Source organism: Carcharhinus amblyrhynchos, chromosome 27 (assembly GCF_965287045.1).
Source record: "Carcharhinus amblyrhynchos chromosome 27, sCarAmb.v2.hapA, whole genome shotgun sequence".
Classification (NCBI taxonomy): Eukaryota; Metazoa; Chordata; class Chondrichthyes; order Carcharhiniformes; family Carcharhinidae; genus Carcharhinus; species Carcharhinus amblyrhynchos.
The window spans coordinates 26,741,063-26,759,111 of NC_137350.1; the positions used below are offsets into that span (position 1 = coordinate 26,741,063).

The 18,049-nt window shown below is 42.3% G+C and overlaps 1 protein-coding gene across 2 annotated transcripts in view; it reads right to left on the minus strand.

The window, feature by feature from the left end:
• wnk4a (WNK lysine deficient protein kinase 4a) overlaps positions 1-18,049 on the minus strand; it is an 85,406-nt gene that overhangs the window by 5,946 nt on the left and 61,411 nt on the right. For both annotated transcript variants that reach the window (XM_080213824.1, XM_080213822.1), the window contains exons 14-18: positions 16,948-17,088; positions 12,638-13,656; positions 11,331-11,427; positions 4,827-5,346; positions 1,662-1,864 (exon numbers count right to left, since the gene is read on the minus strand). In XM_080213824.1, coding sequence (XP_080069950.1) covers positions 1,662-1,864; positions 4,827-5,346; positions 11,331-11,427; positions 12,638-13,656; positions 16,948-17,088 — 1,980 coding nt within the window. The remainder of the gene's footprint in view (positions 1-1,661; positions 1,865-4,826; positions 5,347-11,330; positions 11,428-12,637; positions 13,657-16,947; positions 17,089-18,049) is intronic.

Consider the following 18,049-nt stretch of genomic DNA (forward strand, 5'->3'; position numbering starts at 1 on the left):
GCCAACGGCTGGTGGTGGGGGGGAGGTGTTCTTGGTGATTGAACAAGCTGGGCAGGCAGGTCAGAGCTAGCCTGGGAATGTTTGGGGGCCAGTGATTGGAGCCACTGCACATGCGCCAATCTCGGGTGCTGACAGATCGACACATGTGCAGTGGCCTGCTCAGCATGCTGCTGGTCCCTCCAGTAGGAATAGTCCCCACCCACTGAATTTCAGCATGATTCTCACTGAGGCACTCTGTAGTGCAGAGATTGTGGGAGATTCATTTTGAAACTCCCACTGAAAAAACTGGATTTAGTCCAGTTTTCACACAAATTCAACACTTTAGTTTTTTGGGGAGAATCTAGGCTGTGGTATCACATTCTCAACATTGTCTAATTAAATGAATCTTATTTAAAATCATCCCTTTACTGCTATACAGCTCTAAGTCTTGAATTCCCCCTCCACCTTCATGCTTCACCCCGCCATTGGTGGATGAGTATTTTTTTCATCCAGGTGCTTTTCTACAGGATTCATAAGAACATAAGAAATAGGAGCAGGAGTAGGCCATCTAGCCCTTCGAGCCTGCCCCGCCATTCAATAAGATCATGGCTGATCTGTCGTGGCTCAGTTCCACATTCACACCCTCTCCCCATAACCCTTAATCCCCTCGCTTATCAAAAACCCATCAACCTGCGTCTTAAAAATATTTAGTGAGGTAGCCTCCACCACTTCAACGGGCAGAGAATTCCAGAGATTCACCACCCTTTGAGTGAAGAAGTTCCTCCTCAACTCTGTTCTAAACCGCCCCCCCCTTTATCTTGAGGCGGTGCCCCCTAGTCCTACTGTTCTTTCTGAGCGGGAAGAGTCTCTCCACCTCTATCCTATCCATCCCATTCATCATCTTATATGTCTCAATGAGATCTCCCCTCATTCTTCTAAACTCTAACGAGTAGAAGCCTAGTTTATTCAGCCTCTCCTCATAGCTCAACCCCCTCAACTCCGGAATCAGCCTAGTAAACCTCCTCTGCACTCCCTCCAAGGCCAAAATATCCTTGCGTAAGTGCGGCGACCAAAACTGCACACAGTACTCCAGCTGCGGCCTCACCAATGCCCTATACAGCTGCAGCAAGACCTCCCTACTTTTATATTCAATCCCCCTCGCTATGAAGGCCAGCATCCCATTAGCCTTCCTGACCACCTGCTGGCTGGGTTTTTGCGACTCATGCACAAGGACCCCGAGGTCCCTCTGCACCGTCGCCTGCTGCAGTTTTTCGCCACATAAGTAATAGTCCTTCCTACCATTCCCTGCAGACACTTTCCTCCCTCTCTACCTCTCTCAAAAACCCCCCACAAATCCGTTGCTTTGACTAAGGTTTTCGTTCAACCTTTCTGATATTTTTAATTATACTTCTATCAAGTACATTGGAACATTCTTCTATTAAAGATGCTGCTTGAATATAGGTTGGTGTTAAATATCTTTCCTAATCATATTTCTCCTGTGATCTTATAAATGTACTTTGAACCATTAATTGTATGATGATAAAACGTTATTGTTTTGATCGTATTGGCTAATCAAATAAAACATTATGGAATTGCGTTTACGATGTAAAGCTCTAGATTTTCAGGAAGAGTACATTTTCTAGTCATAAATGCAGTGGTTCACTTTAGGTTATTATAGATACCTGCTTGCTGTAAAGGCTCAAGTCGTTGCAGACTGTTACGACGGGACTGGTTGAAATTGCCTTTAGATAAACGCCTTTGCCTTCCAGTCAAGATTGCAGCTGGCGAGACTATTCCAGCAGGAGGGACTTTACCCATCTTTTCATAGAGTTCCTCAATCTCCTTCTTCTGTATTGCCTGCAACCTCTGAACCTCTGCCATGTGTCTGTTGGATTAATACAAGTATTTCAGCCACAAAACGTAACTATGCCTTTGGTAGAACCAAACTCAAGTTTTGCTGTCTATTTCATTTTGCACTCATCAGGATAGGATAAATGGCAAGATTACCAACAGTAAAAGGGAACAAGAATTTATGCTGCATGAGAAGGTAATGCTGATTGGTTGGCAAGTGGGTTCTGATTATAGAGTCGTTGCTATGGAGAATGCCACAAAGTATAGTTAACTGGCAACCTACTGTTCAAATTCAAACCAGACAGGCCTTTTTTCAGCAAAAGGAAAACACTGCAGATATTGGAAATCTGAAATAAAAATAGGAACGTACTGGAGACACTCAACAGATCAGGCAGCATGTGTGGAAAGGGAAATAAAATTTACCTTTCAGGTCATTGACCTTGTGTCCAGATTGTAGCATAACTTCCCAGAAATGGATACCCTATGTAAGCAGTGGCCCTACATCCAATAAGGAAATTTGGGTTTGCACACAAGACTTAAGTTCTGATCATGGATCAATGACCTGAAACAGTAGATCTGATTCTCTCTCTATAGATGCTGCCTGGCTTGGTATATTTTTTTAAAATTCATTTGTGGGACATAAGCATCATTTATTGCCTATCCCTGGTGCCCAAGGGCAGTTGAGAATCAACCACATTGCTGTGGCTCCGGAGTTACATGTAGGCCAGACCAGGTAAGGACAGCGGATTTCCTTCCTTGAAGGACATTACTGAACCAGATAGGTTTTCCCGACAATCATTAAAAAAAAATCTGAATTCAAAATCTGATTAATGTTGAATTCAAATTTCACCATCTGCTGTGGTGGGATTTGCACCCAGGTCCCCAGAATATTAGTTGAGTTTAACAGTCTAGCGATAATACCACTAGGCCATTACCTCCCATAATCTCTGCCATTGTTAGTTTTTATTTCAGCTACTATTTTGATTTAATCAAAACCAACCTACAAATCTTTCTTCATTCTTTAACCAGGTTATTTATTTATTGATATTCTAGGGCCAAAACCAGTTAATTTGATTAAAATATGAGAATGCTATTCACCCTACACAACGCATTGTGATAATGGCACCATCTTTTCTGGCTGAATGGTGTGAATGACAAATAGAATTGATACAGAAAATCAAAGGTTTAACCATCCTCTTGTATTTCACATGACTGTCCCAAATCTGTAGCTCAACTCCTAGTAAATGCATTATCCTTCTAAGTAAGTAATGATCCTACACGCTGAATAGGAAAATTTGGGAATTGCACTTGGTACATGTCAGGTGGCTGAGTCAAAAGTACAAAAAGAAATGAAAGCAGTCATCTATTGGTTGTTTCGTTTTTGACTGACAATTGAAAATTTATGAGCACCTTGCAAAACCTCTCTCATCAAACTGAAACTCAGCTAAAATAGAGCTCCATGTTACATTGGTATAATATCCCCTTTTTTTAAAAAAAAACAGCTTATCGTGCAATGTCAGAAATTATGGGAGGCAATGGTCTAGTGGTATCATCGCCAGACTTTTAATCCAGGAATTCAGCTAATGTTCTGGGACCCGAGTGTGAATCCCGCCACAGCAGATGGTGAAATTTGAATTCAATATTAAACACATCTGGAATTCAAAATCTACTGATCGACGATTGGTCGGGAAAACCCATCTGATTCAGTAATGTCCTTTAGGAAAGGAAAATCTACCGTCCTTACCTGGTCTAGCCTACATGCAACTCCAGAGCCACAGCAACACGGTTGACTTTTGACTGCCCTTGGACACTAGGGATGGGCAATAAATGATGCCCGTGTCCCAGAAATTAATTTAAAAAAACTCTGTGGGAGATGTTTTGGCAGTTGGTGCCAATCTCAGCAGATAAATCAGGATCTATACTAACAGAAACTAAACTGCTACCTTTTGCTGAAATATTAATAACCAAAACCAAACTTTTACTACTTAAAATTGAAATGTAAAATACAAGGCAGATTTGCACTTAAGAATTTTTATAATTTGTTCATGGAATGTCAGCGTCAATGGCTGGGGTAACTTTTATTGTCCATTCCTAACTGCCCTTGAACTGAATGGCTTGCCAGGCCATTTCAGATGGCATTTCAGAGTCATCTGGAGTTGAGGGGGTTGAGCTATGAGGAGAGGCTGAATAAACTAGGCTTGTACTCATTGGAGTTTAGAAGAATGAGGGGAGATCTCATTGAGACATATAAGATGATGAATGGGATGGATAGGATAGAGGTGGAGAGGCTCTTCCCGCTCAGAAAGGACAGTAGGACTAGAGGGCACAGCCTCAAGATAAAGTGGGGGGGGGGGGGGGGGGGGGGGGCGGTTTAGAACGGAGTTGAGGAGGAACTTCTTCACTCAAAGGGTGGTGAATCTCTGGAATTTTCTGCCCATTGAAGTGGTGGAGGCTGCCTCGCTAAATATTTTTAAGACGCAGGTTGATAGGTTTTTGATAGGCAAGAGGATTAAGGGTTATGGGGAGAGGGCGGGAACGTGGAACTGAGACACGACAGATCAGCCATGATCTTATTGAATGGTGGGGCAGGCTCGAGGGGCTAGATGGCCTACTCCTGCTCCTATTTCTTATGTTCTTATCTACATTGCTGTGGATCTGGAATTAAATATACACCAAACCAGGTAAGGACAGCAGATTTCCTTCCTTAAAAGGGCATCAGTAAACCAGCTGAGTTTTTACAACGATCAGCAGTGGTTTCATGGTCATCATTAGACTTTTACTGAATTCAAATTTCACTTGCCTGTTGTGGTAGAATTCAAACCCAGGTGCCCAGGGTATTACTCTGGGTCTCCAGATTAACAATAGTCCAGTCACACTCCCACTACACCACTGTCCCTTTAGAAAACACATTTCAAAATATAAACCCTACTTCAGAAACAAAACTGGGTACTGTACCATTGAAAATCAAATAACACAACCATAACTCAAGAGCTTACTTTTCTCTCAGGTTTTGCAATTCTTCAAATATCTCATCACCATCGCTTTCGGTATCGTCGCTGCTAATGCAGACAGTTGATCGTGAATATTGAATCCATCCATGCACTGGGACTGAATCAGTATGGTCATCTGATAGTCTGGAATCAGTATTTTGTTTCTCATCCCCTGAACTGGCCATTACTTTGCTATTGTCTAGACAGTGATAGTCAGCAGCAGCCTCAGAGATTCCCAAAGGAGACTGCGCAACTTGGCTGGGTGAACCTGGCGTACTTGGCACAGAGTTGCTATCTTGCTGACTTCCTGGTGCAATACTCAATCCGTTGTCCAACGATGGTTCCTTGAGTGCCATAGTTGGTTTCAAAAGAGCGCAGTTGTCTGTAACCAAATGATCTCTTGTTTTAGTATCTTCCTGATTTGCCAATTGAGAAACCTCTTTGACTGGATCTTGAGCTTTCAGGACTTCAAAACGTCCTACTGTAAGGGGCTGGGGTGAATCAGACGGCTGAAAATTCTTGAACTCTGTAAAGCATCAAAAATAATTGTTAAAACTGTTACTTCGTGTTTTTCATATTTCTTACAATATTATTCTAAGAACATAGCATAATTTATTTACACATGTTCTAGCTGATTTTCTTAGAATAGAATCCCGTACAGTTCAGGAGGAGGCATTTGGCCCATTGAACCAACACCGATAACAATCCCATCCTATCCCTGTAACCCCACATATTAATCCTGCTAATCCCCCTGAAACTAGGATCAATTTAGCATGGCCAATCAACCTATCCTGCACACTTTGGACTGTTGGAAGAAACCCATGCAGACATGGGGAGAATATGCAAACGCCTCACAGACAGTGGCCCAAGCTGGGAATTGAACCAAGGTCCCCAGTGCTGTGAGACAGCAATGCTAACCACTGTGCCACCCCTTGATGTACAAAACATAACATTGAACTATTGAATTAGTCAATCATGTCCACATTATACACCTCTCATGTGAATGTGAAAAATAATTACACATTAAAATAACAGGTAGAGCAGTTTTATAATTTGTTCTTCACAATTATTATTCCATGAACTGGGATTTTTTTTTAAAATGAGACAATTAGAAGGTCAGTTCCACATCCACCAATATCTGCTCTCTCTTTATCAAAATATTTAGGATTAATCGGAAACAACTTATTGTCACTTCTCCTCCCCACTGTTGCACACAGTCTTTGGCTTGGGAGTTTAAGAACTTCAGATTTTCAGGGCTGCATGGTGCTGGTACTAAAGGGCATTGAAGAAGACATTTCATCATTTGGGATGCTTCTCTGCAGTCACAGTTGACACACTTGGCTGTATCCTCACTTTACAGGGGAAGGTCTTGCAGTAGCCAACTCCCGAGGCAATTGAGTCGCAGCCAGATAAGGCTACGCTTCACTGGCTCTCGATGGGAAGAATTTCCCTGGGTCTTTAGAAGACTCGCTAGTGGCTGTGAAGAGTACAGTTTAAAGGCTGGATAATATGTAAGAAGCTGCTCCTTTGCTGCTGGCTCAGAGGATGATGAGGATCACAAGTTTGCTTTGTCCATTCTACTCTTGATGTAACTTGTCTCCTTATGACAGGTGGAGCAATAAGGGACTCAAGATGGTGCCATGCCCCGCATACCCTCTAATTCTATCTTTTACTCTTGTTAAATGCTTCTAAAACTGTATTGAAACTCTTTTCTCAACACCCTAGTTATGACTGTAATACTACATTCTGCAGCCCTCCTTTCCTTCTCTATGAACAGTATGCTTTGCCTGTAAAGCGCGTAAGAAACGATACTTCTCACTGTATACTAATACATTTGACAATAATAAAGCAAATCAAAATCAAAAAAAAAAAATCAGCCAGCAGCTAACCGATCATCCACCTTAGTAGATGGTCAGCCATCATTAGCTCTGCTGACTCCATTAAGGATGGAATCTAACTGCTTGGCATGGGAAGAAACCCCTAGAGTGGGCAGGGAAGTTGAGCAGCTTAATAGCACAGGATTGATAAGTTATTCATAAATCCACCTTGTTGGAATATGGAATCCACAGAATGTTAAGTATCATCGAAGGTTTCAGCCTTTTTGGTGCTGGTCAGACACCTTCCCGTACCAGCACAGTCCTCAAATCTTCTGAACAGTGCCAACGTCCTATGTACTTGTTCTTCCAGCCCAGGCACACAACTACAGAACACTCTGACTTTGAAGCCTCATTCTTCCAACCCATGATCCTCCATCTTGTTGCTCAGTGATTGGAGCCAGCTAACTCACTTGCCAAGTTTTCACCCAATCAGCTTGCTGATTGATCAGCAAGTTGACACAGTGAAAAGGTCTGGGATGTTAGCTGGAGGGACCCATATTGTAGAATCCCCACAGTGCAGAAGGAGGCCATTTAGCCTGAGTCTGCGCCGACCACAATCCCACCCAGGCCCTATCCCCATAGTCCCACTTATTTACCCTGCTAGTCCTGCTGACACTAAGGGGCAATTTAGCATGGCCAATCAACCTAACCCGCATATCTTTGGACTATGGGAGGAAACCGGAGCATTCGGACGAATCCCATACATACAAGGGGAGAATGTGCAAACTCCACACAAACAGTGACCCGAGGCTGGAATTGAACGCAGATCCCTGGCGCTGTGAGGCAACAGTGCTGATCACTGTGCCACTGTGCTGTCGTGAAATGCTTCCTCTTTCACTTTCCCTTCCTGCTAAACTGTGATGATTTATTTATTCCAATAATCATTGTAATAACCTTGGTTTTTTCAGACCCAGATTCAAATAATATGCCTACTTGAATTGATTTATTATTGTCACATATATTGGGATAGAGGGAAAAGTGTTTTTTCTTGCTGTTACAGACAAAACATACCATTCAAAGAGTACACAGGGGGAGAAGGAAAGGTAAGGCTGCAGAATCTAGTGTTGCAGTTACCGATAGGGTGAAGATAAAGATCAGTTTAATTTGTGATACGATACGACCATTCAAAAGTCTGATGTCAGCAGGGAAGAAGCTGTTCTTGAGTAAGTTGGTACGTGTTTTTAGACTGCTGTATCTTTATCCCAATGGAAGGAGAAAGAGAGAATGTCTGGGGTGCGTGGGGTCCTTGATTACGCTGGCTGCTTTTCCGAGGCAGCAGGAAGTGTAGACAGAGTCAGTGGATGGGTGGCTGGTTTGCGTGATGGACTGGGCTTCATTCACAACCCTTTGTAATTTCTTACTTTGTGCAAAATATGTTACGTTCTGTGTCACTTTCGGGATATCAAATATCCAGCTACAATTGAAGATCAGTACAGTAAAGGTTGATCAACCCTAATAGGATCAATCTCATTTTATATTAACATATTTGAATGTTCAAAACATTCCATTTGACACAAAATTGCTCAGGAGCTTGTCAAATGAATCATTTTCAAATATCATTTAATGTTAATTTATCTCAGTTAATGGTAGAGTGTTGGGGAGAGTTACAGAACAAAGAGATCTAGGAATACAGATTCATAGCTCCTTGAAAGTGGAGTCACAGGTGGACAGAATGGTGAAGAAGGCATTCGGCATGCTTGGTTCATCGGTCAGAACATTGGATACAGGAGTTGGGACATCTTGTTGAAGTTGTACAAAACATTGGTAAGGCTTGGAATACTGTGTCCAATTCTGGTGATGCTATTATAGAAAGGATATTATTAAACTAGAAAGACTGCAGAAAAGATTTACTATCAGGACTTGATGGGTTGAGTTATAAGGAGAGGCTGAATAGACTAGGACATTTCTCTCTGGAGCATAGGAGGCTGAAGGGTGACATTATAGAGGTCTATAAAATAATGAGGGGCATAGACAAGGTAGATAGTCAATATCTTTTCCCAAGGGTAGGGGAATCTAAAACTAAAGGGAATAGGTTTAAGGTGAGAGGGGAGAGATACAAAAGTGTCCAGAGGGGGAATTTTTTTCGCACAGAGGGTGATGAGTGTCTGGAACAAGCTGCTAGAAGTAGTAGTAAAGGCGAGTACAATTTTATCTTTTAAAAAGCATTTAGATAGTTACATGGGTATGATGGGCATAGAGGGATATCGGCCAAACGTGGGCAATTGGGATTAGCTTAGGGGTTTTAAAAAAAGGGCAGCAAGGACAAGTTGGGTCGAAAGGCCTGTTTTATGCTGTAAACCTCTATGACTCTATCTCTAATCTTGGCTAATGTATTTGGTCTTGGTTTCCTTCCTGAACTACAAACATTTGCTAATAGCTACAACTAATGCGATTAACACGTGCTCACTGAAACACTGGAAAATAGCAAGAGCTTGTTACTTAGTGTTACACAAAAGAGAAAAATTGATGGTTTTATTACTAAAATACCATCTTATCTTTGAAAATTCATCATTGTCAATTAGAATATTACATTTCAATTACGTAGTCAAAATGATGTTCTTTTGGTTTACAGGAAATTAAACGATTAATTTTATAACTTGGCAAAAGTGGTAGGTCAACTCTCTAAATATTAATGTGCCATCAAAGCAATTACATTATCATTTGCAAAGTTTGAGCGTCACCATTTCTTTTATACTCGTCATATTTATTGCTTCTTTTAATTTTTTCTTTTCTCAATCCCATGCCCTTGTTCCATGGGCTATTTCTATTCGATTTTCCACAAGGTGACCTTGTGTGGAGTATGCACGTTCACCCCACGTCTGCGCGGATTTGCTCCGGGTGCTCAGGTCTCCTCCCACACTTCAAAGATGTGCAGATTGGGTGAATTGCCCATGCTAAGTTGCCCCTTAGTATCCTAAAATGTGTAAGTTAGGTGGATTAGCTATGGTAAATGCACAGAGTTACAAGGATAGGGTGGGGGGAGATGGTGTGGGCTGCGTGCGTTTCTCTTTCGGAGAGTTGGTGCAGACTCAATGGGCCACTCGACCTCCTCCTACTGTAGGAATTCTATGGTTCTGAGAAGCTGCTCAGAATGGTTGGAGCACTGGTGCTGTTCAAATTCTGCTTCTTCCTGAAGCATAACTGCTTGCTTTATTTTGTACCTTCCCTAGATGTGATGACTGGCTAATATTATTAAGTGATCACATTGGAATTTCCAGTTACAAATAAATTTGAATCATTATCCCCACAACTTCGCATCGCAGCACAATGGACTGGTGGCACAGTAGTTAGCGCTACTGCTTCACAGCACCAGGGACCAGGGTTTGGTAAGTAGCATTCTCCCCCCCGACTGCATGGTTTTCCTCCAGGTGTTTCTGTTTCTTCCCACAGTCCAAAAGATGTGCTGGTTAGGTGCATTGGCCATGCTAAATTCTCCCTCAGTGTACACAAACAGGTGGCGGAGTGTGGTGACTGGGGGATTTTTACAATAACTTCATTGCAGTGTTAATGTAAGTCTACTTGTGACACTAATAAACAAACTTCAAAAAACTAGTGATAGAAACAAACAGCATTATAATCACAATTTTCCCCGCATACCTCAATTTTAACAAAACCCTTACTTTGGCAAGCTGAAATTAACCTTCTGTGATTCCAATAACTATTTTAACCGATTAAGACAGGCAGAAATATATTACCAGGTGGCTGTGTTGCACACATCCAATAGATACATGCCACTGAATTTATATTAGTAAGAATACTGCTACTTTTAAAAATTTAACATGGTGCCTGGTATTGCACAACATAGGATCCCAGGAATAGTGGCCCTATTGGCAGAAAGATTGTAAACACAAAAGCGACTAGAAATCCATCTTCTGTGCCAAAAATGTTTCTATGAGTCTATATTATGTGCAAAAACTTCCAGCCTCTGTACCTTTGCCTACAAACTAAACATGGTGCATTGAGGTCTTCCCAGCCTAAAAATGTTCTAAAAAAATCAAAATAACTTTAAACTAGTGTTTGCTCCTCCTTAACTAAATATATATTGAAATATTTATGAAAAACTAGTCTTGCACAGGTGTGTTTCAAATAATTATTTTGGAATTAGTTTGTTACAAAAAGGTTGCTAATAAACCATATCACATTGCTTGGTTAATTCTATGTTTCTTACATTTAGGCACCACTATTGCAAAATGAAAGTACTACAGCCATATAGATACATCATAGAAGTCACAAGTGAGACTAACTATGAATGGATGAAAGAATCATCAAAACCTTACAGTGCAGAAAGACAGCCATTCAGCCCATTAAATCTGCACCAACAACAGAGCATCCTACCCAGGCTCTATCCCCATAACTCCACATGTTTAGCCCACTAATCCCCCTAACCATACATCTTGGAACACGAAGGGGCAATTCAGCATGGCTAATCCACCAAACCTGCACATATTTGGAGTATGGGAGGAAACCTGAGCACCTGGTGGAAACCCACACAGATATGGGGAGAACGTGCAAACTTCACACAGACTCCACAGTGAAGTGGTAGGAACTACTGGCTGGAAATTAAAAATGCTAAGTAACTGATTCAGCAAAAAAAATGAAGGAATACGACATTGCAGATATAGTAGTCACTTACCCTCAGTAATGGGAGGCAATAGTGAATTTCCAGATTGTGATGATAGGGCCTCTGTTATAACCAATGATGGTATATTTTTCTTACTTATATCCAGCAACTGTTAAAAAGAGATTTCCGTAAATGTATATCAAAATTATGCAAAATAAGCATTTTTCATTTTTGCAACACACATTAAAATATAATTCTGAGCACATTTGATTTGCAAGGCAGTAGTGGAACCAGATTGATTGTTGCTTTGTTATCATTTCATAATCTCTTCCTGGGATTATAAAATCTACTGTCCATCCATAATTGCTGTAAAAAAAAAGTGGCTTGTTAGGCATTTCAGAGGATAGTTGTAGGTCTGGAGTCACCTAATCATAGAATCTCTACACTGCAGAAACAAATCATTTGGCCCATTGCACCGACTCTCCAACACAGCATCCCACCCAGACCAACTCCCTGTACTATTCACTCCACTAATTTCACCCCCTCCCCCCTCAATCTACACATTTTGGGATAGTATGGGACAATTCAGCATGGCCAATCCATCAACCTGCGTATCTTTGGACTGTGGGAGGAATATGAAGCACTCAGAGGAAACCCATGCAGATACAGGGAGAATGTGCAAACTCCCCACAGACAGTGACCTGAGGCAGGAATTGAACCCAGATCCTTAGTGCTATGAGGCAGCAATACTAACCAGTGTGCTGCCAACAAAATTGGCCAGACTGGGTAAAGGCAGCAGATTTCTTTCCTAACGATCAGATGGGAGCTGGATGGGATTTATCAGCAGTCTGGTAGTTACCGTTACCATTAACGATACTAACCTTTTGCTCTAGATTTATTCATTAACTGAATTGAAATTGTCATGGTGGAATTTGAACTTAAGTCTCTGGAACATTAGTGTAGGACTCTGGCTCACCAACCCAGAGTCATAATTGTTAGTAAAAGCAAAATACTACACATGCTGGAAGCCTGAAACAAAAACAGAAAAGGCTGGATAAACTCAGCAGGTCTGGCAGCATCCATAGCAAGTGAAACACAGTTAATGTATTGAATCCATATGACCTTTTTCAGTTCTGTAGAAAGGTCACATGGACTTGAAACATTTCTCCCTCCACAGATGTTGCCAGACCTGCTGAGATTATCCAGCATTTTCTATTTTCGTTTCTAAACGTTACTCTTCCCTTTAATTATGAGTCATTGCCATTGAATGCACGGCAATATTACATTAGAGCACTCTGAAGACTTATCAATTTTGCATTTCAGTTATCATTAATTTATCAAATTCTAAATTAATTGTACTTATTAGCAATTCTACTTACCGAGAACTGTCTATTTTCTAGCTCTTTAGTCGAGCCGCTTATAAGATCTGCGACAGCAACTTGAGGCATGGGAGGCGAAACTAATGTATTGCCACAGAAATTAGAATGAACGTAATTTCCTAGATTCACATTCTGATGTGGTGGATGGGAACCTGTAAGGTTAAATATTGGACTGGGATGCGAATAAAATTGAGGCTGTGCTGATGATGGAGGGCATACGTCTGATATTGTTGTGGGTGTTGACATGAAAGCTGTTGTAGGAGTTGCAACGTTTTGGCATGGGATACCCTGGATAGCAAAAGATGTGGGGCTGAAGTCAGTTTCTTTGCTTGACGCTACCATGTGACCGAGTTCGGAATTCGATATTTGTGGTACATTGGTGAAGTTGTGGAGCATCTCCGGAGATCTGTTGCACTCAGGGAAAACTGATCCAAGTTGCCCTTCTAGACTCGCCATGCCACCATTCTCAACTTTATTTGGTTGGTGTCCAATACTTATTTCCGGCGATGAGATATGAGGCAGCCCGGAAATGCTGACTGGCGGAGAGACTGGAGAAGTAGTGTTGCTGCTGGGAGACATCAGTGGAGGTGATGAAGAACTGCTCGGTAGGACTGTATGGACCAATTGACTCATGCACATCAGTGATAGCACATCAGCCAAGAGAGACAAGGGCTGTGTGGTTGGTGGCCAACTGTTAGCCTGTGGCTGTAAAAATTGTGGGATGTCTTTGCCAACATTCTCTGCGGCCATAGTTGGAAGTTCTCTTTGAACAGCATACTGTGGACTTCCCTGCTGATTCACTGTTAGGTTTTGAACAGTGTTTGAATCACAAGTAGCAGTAGGTACAGACATTAACACTGGCTTAAAATTCTGTGGTGGTGTCGACATAAACAGTTCAGTTCCGCTGTGTTCGCTATCAGAGCCTTGAAGTGACACATTGCTAAGCATCGCTCCCGACGTATAGCCTGCTGAAATGGGTTGTGCGGTTGCTCCGGGCTGATTGTACACATTTGGTGAAGCTGTAGGAAAATAATGTAATGGCAATTCAACTGCTTTAGAAACCTGTCACAAAACCACACTCAAAACACTCTTGTTTAATATCTTTTGCTGGTGCTAGTACTAAGAGCTGTATTTGTTCCCTCAGTGCTCGCTCGGAACGTACAATCAGAAAATCATAAAGTAATGGGATGCTTTCTATTTTGGGCAGTTGGGGTCAGCATGGTTTATTCCTAGATTATACCTCATTCACTATTTGGCAACTGCAAATGCAGAATAGTATCTCTACTGCTCTACTGGGTCTTAAATGTCATTTCTTGTAACATACAGCCAGCAGTCGCTCGAACGAGATTTCAATTTTAGTGGCACGGTTGCCAATTGGGAACTGCGGCCACTCTTTGGATTCCTCACTTGGCATTCAGCCCAGCAATTGAATTGGGACCTTGGCATCCCTCGCCCCTCTCCCCCCCGCAACCAACCATTTCCCACGAAAGGAAACAAGGCAGAATGTCCCCTGCTTTGTCTCTGTGTTGGCTGCAAGGTTGTAATGTTAATTCACAGTTACCATATGAGAAAATAAGACCATAAGACATAGGAGCAGAATTAGGCCACCGGCCCATTGAGTCTGCTGATATTTTTCTCATCCCCATAACCCCTGATCCCCTTATTAATCAAGAACCCATCTATCTCTGTCTTAAAGATACTCAATGACCTGGCCTCCACAGCCTTCTGAGGTAAAGAGTTCCACAGATTCACCATTCTCTGGCTGAATACTTATGTTTTTTTAATGTTTTTTTTGAAAGTGAGTTTGATAAACACGATTTGGGAATTCTTAACGAAGGTGGAAAATACCGTTTCAGGTTCAGAAACAAGGAAGAGTCCACGCAGGAAATGTGAAGTCAGCTGTTTTCTCTGCACTTGGTGATTGAATGGGTAGCCTGGCAAAGCAGAGTGGGTTTGGAGGTGGGCATGCCAACAATCTCTCATGCCCGTTTGATGTGCTGCTAGCTTTGAGCCTCTGGCTTTTTTCAAGGAGGTGGCTGCTGTATGCGCAAGTGTGTGGATGTGTGTGCGTGCACACACGCATGTGTATGGGGGAGGCTACCCATCAGCCAACAGGACGACAACCAATCATGCCAATTAGGGGAGGCAGTGGCGCAGTGATATTGTCACTTGACTAGCAATCTGGAGATCAGGGTAATGCTCTGGGGACCTGGATTCAAATCCCCCCATGGCAGATGGTAAAATCTGAATTCAATAAAACAAATCTGGAATTGAAAGCCCAACGATGACCACAAAACCATTGTTGATTGTCATAAAAACCCATCTGTTTCACAAATGTCCTTTAGGGAAGGAAATCCTACATGTGACTCCAGAGCCATGGCAATGTGGTTGACTCTCAAATGCCCTCTGAAAGGGCAGTTAGGGACCGGCAATAAATGCCAGCCCAGTCAGAGACACTCACGTTCCGTAAAATGAGTAAATTAAAAAAAAATTAAAATGCCAATTGAGAGAATTTGTTGAACACTGTTCTCCAGGCAGCAGATAGCACCCCCCCACTCCCCCAGCTCTCTATACGGCTGCAACACAAAGATCGAACAGTAATGGCCTCCTGCTTCCTCCTCGGTTATGACTTCTTGACAGTGGTGGCCACAATAGACACTGTATAATTTACAAGCCTTTACAGCGTGCCTCCATCTCGAGATATCCTCACTGTTCCCCATAAACAGTAGCAGCGGGCAACTCTTCCAGCGGACTTTGCCGCACCCATTGTCCCTCTCAGCTGTGGAGCCGGCAGGCCTGCTGTCTTTCATTGGATGGAACTTCTGCAGGTGACCTATTACTGGGTTACCTCCTTGAAAATCTCCCCTTCACTCCATGGCCACTATTTAGATTCCTGACTTGGCATTCAGCCCAGCAATTGCATCAGGACCTTGGCATCCCTCGCCCCTCTCTTCCTCCCCAACAACCATTTCCCATAAAAGGAAACAGACAGAATGTCCCCTGCCTTGTCTCTGTATTGGCTGCAAGGTTGTTAAATGGTGATAGATATCTCAACGCGGTTCCCAATTGGCAACCGTGCCCCTAAATTTGAAATTTCACTCAAGCAACTGCTGGCTGTATGTTAAAAGAAATGACATTAAGTCCCATTAGAGCAGTAGAGGTACTATTCTGCACTTGGAGTTGCCAAATAGTGAGTGAGCCTTGAGGTATAATATAACTGGGAATAAACCATGCTGGGCCCAACTGCCCAAAATAGAAAGCATCCCATTGTTTTGGAACACTATGTTTGTAATTCTGGTGCGGATAGTCCAACAGTTGCAAGAATTAATCTATACTATCAAATTCCAGTAAAGCTATGATAGAAGCAATACATTCATATGAAAAGCTGGCTTCCATAGAATCCCAACAGTGCAGAAAGAGGCCATCCAGCCATTGGGCCCACACTGGCAACAAACCCACCTGAGCTCTATCCCCATAACCCCATGTATTTACCCTGCTAACCCCCTGACATTAAGGGGCAATTTTGCATGACCAATCAACCTAACCTGCATACCTTTGAAGCGTGGTAGGAAACAATGGTTAGCACTGCTGTCTCACAGCACCAGGGACCCAGGTTCGATTCCCGGCTTGGGTCACTGTCTACGTGGAGTTTGCATGCCCGCTCCGTGTTTGCATGGTTTTACGCCGGATACTCCAGTTTCCTCCCACAGTCCAAAGATGTGCAGGTTAGATGCATTGGTCATGCTAAATTCTATCTGTGTACCCGAACAGGCAGGAATGTGGCGACTAGGGAATTTTCACAGTAACTTCATTGCAGTCTTAATGTAAACCTAATTGCGATACTAATAAATAAACTTTAAACATTCAAACTTTAAACCAGAGCACTCGGAGGAAGCCCATGCAGTCACAGGCAGAACTTGGAAATTCCACACAGTCACCCGAGGCTGGAATTGAACCTGGGTCCCTGGCGCTGTGAGGCAGCAATGCTAACCACTGTACCACCATGTCACCCTTTGTGGAGATTTTCTTTTTATACACAGACAGCCAAACACCTATCAGATAGTCGTCCAGATATTTAAACCCTTTAGAAATGTTGAGACTGCTCACAATGCAAGGCATAACCATGTCGACAGAGGGAGAATCCATTTTGTGCAACCATTAAAAATGTTATTACATCAGTGGTACACCATCAGTTTGAACTGCACCTAAATTATATTAAAAATTGGAACAGGTTGTCATTCTAAAATCTTTCATCAGGGCGTTACTATGGTCAATTTTTTCAGATATCTTGTTTCGTAAGGCATTCTTACCTGTAGCTGTGGTGACCACATAAGGCTGAGCTGATGAACTCACTGTCAAAGGATTTGGCAACTTATTTTCAGAAACAGGGCTGACCAGGAATTTTCTTGTTGCAGATTCTACCACGTGACTGAGGGGGGTACTCACTTCATCTAACAAGGAATAAACAGATCAAGTTATGTGCTGCAATTCAATATCACATACATTAGCGACGAGGACTGACTGACAACGGTTATCTAACAGTGCTGCATCTCGATGTCTTTGCCACAGGAGGAATTTCTTCAGCTAGAGAGTGGCGCATCTGTGGAACTCTTTGCAGGAGATGGCTGTGGAGGCCAGGTCACCGAGTGTCCTTAAGACAGAGATAGATAGGTTCTTGATCAATAAGGGGATCAGGGGTTATGGGGAAAGGGCAGGAGATTGGGGATGAGAAAAATATCAGCCATGATTGAATGGTGGAGTGGATTTGATGGGCCGAGTGGCCTAATTCTACTCCTATGTCTTATGGTCTAACTGATCGCAATTTCTTCATTATTTTCGGTCCAAGCAAATAATTACTGCCAAACTATCGTGAAAACAAAATGTACTGTCAATGCATTCAAAGATTATAATTTTCAATATTGCCAAAGACTAAATATACATCAATATTTTAATAACTAAATTTATTAGATAAATTGAAATGTTCCCATATTTTGGTCCTCACGGAATTCTATTATGACTGACCTCAGGTTGATTGAAATTGTTACACTGTCATTAGATTCACTCATGCCTACTCCTTGTCTGAGAAGTCATGGAATTGAAATTCCTGCATTTCCTGGTTCTATTTCTCTTGCTTGTCTGACAGAGTAGGCTTACTTCCAGGAACTTTTCCATTCCATTTCACTGGGAACAGCTGGATGGTTCATCTGAAGAACAATTTTTTGGCTAACCTCAGGGACATTTGTTTTTGCTTAGTCCTCAGTGAATATTTGGATAGAATCCCTACATTGCAGAAGCAGGCCATTCAACCCATCGAGTTTGCACCAACTCTCCAACACAGCATCCCACCCAGACCCCATCCACGTAACCCCACATATTTCCCTGCCAACCTTCCTACCTTAAACATCTTGGGGC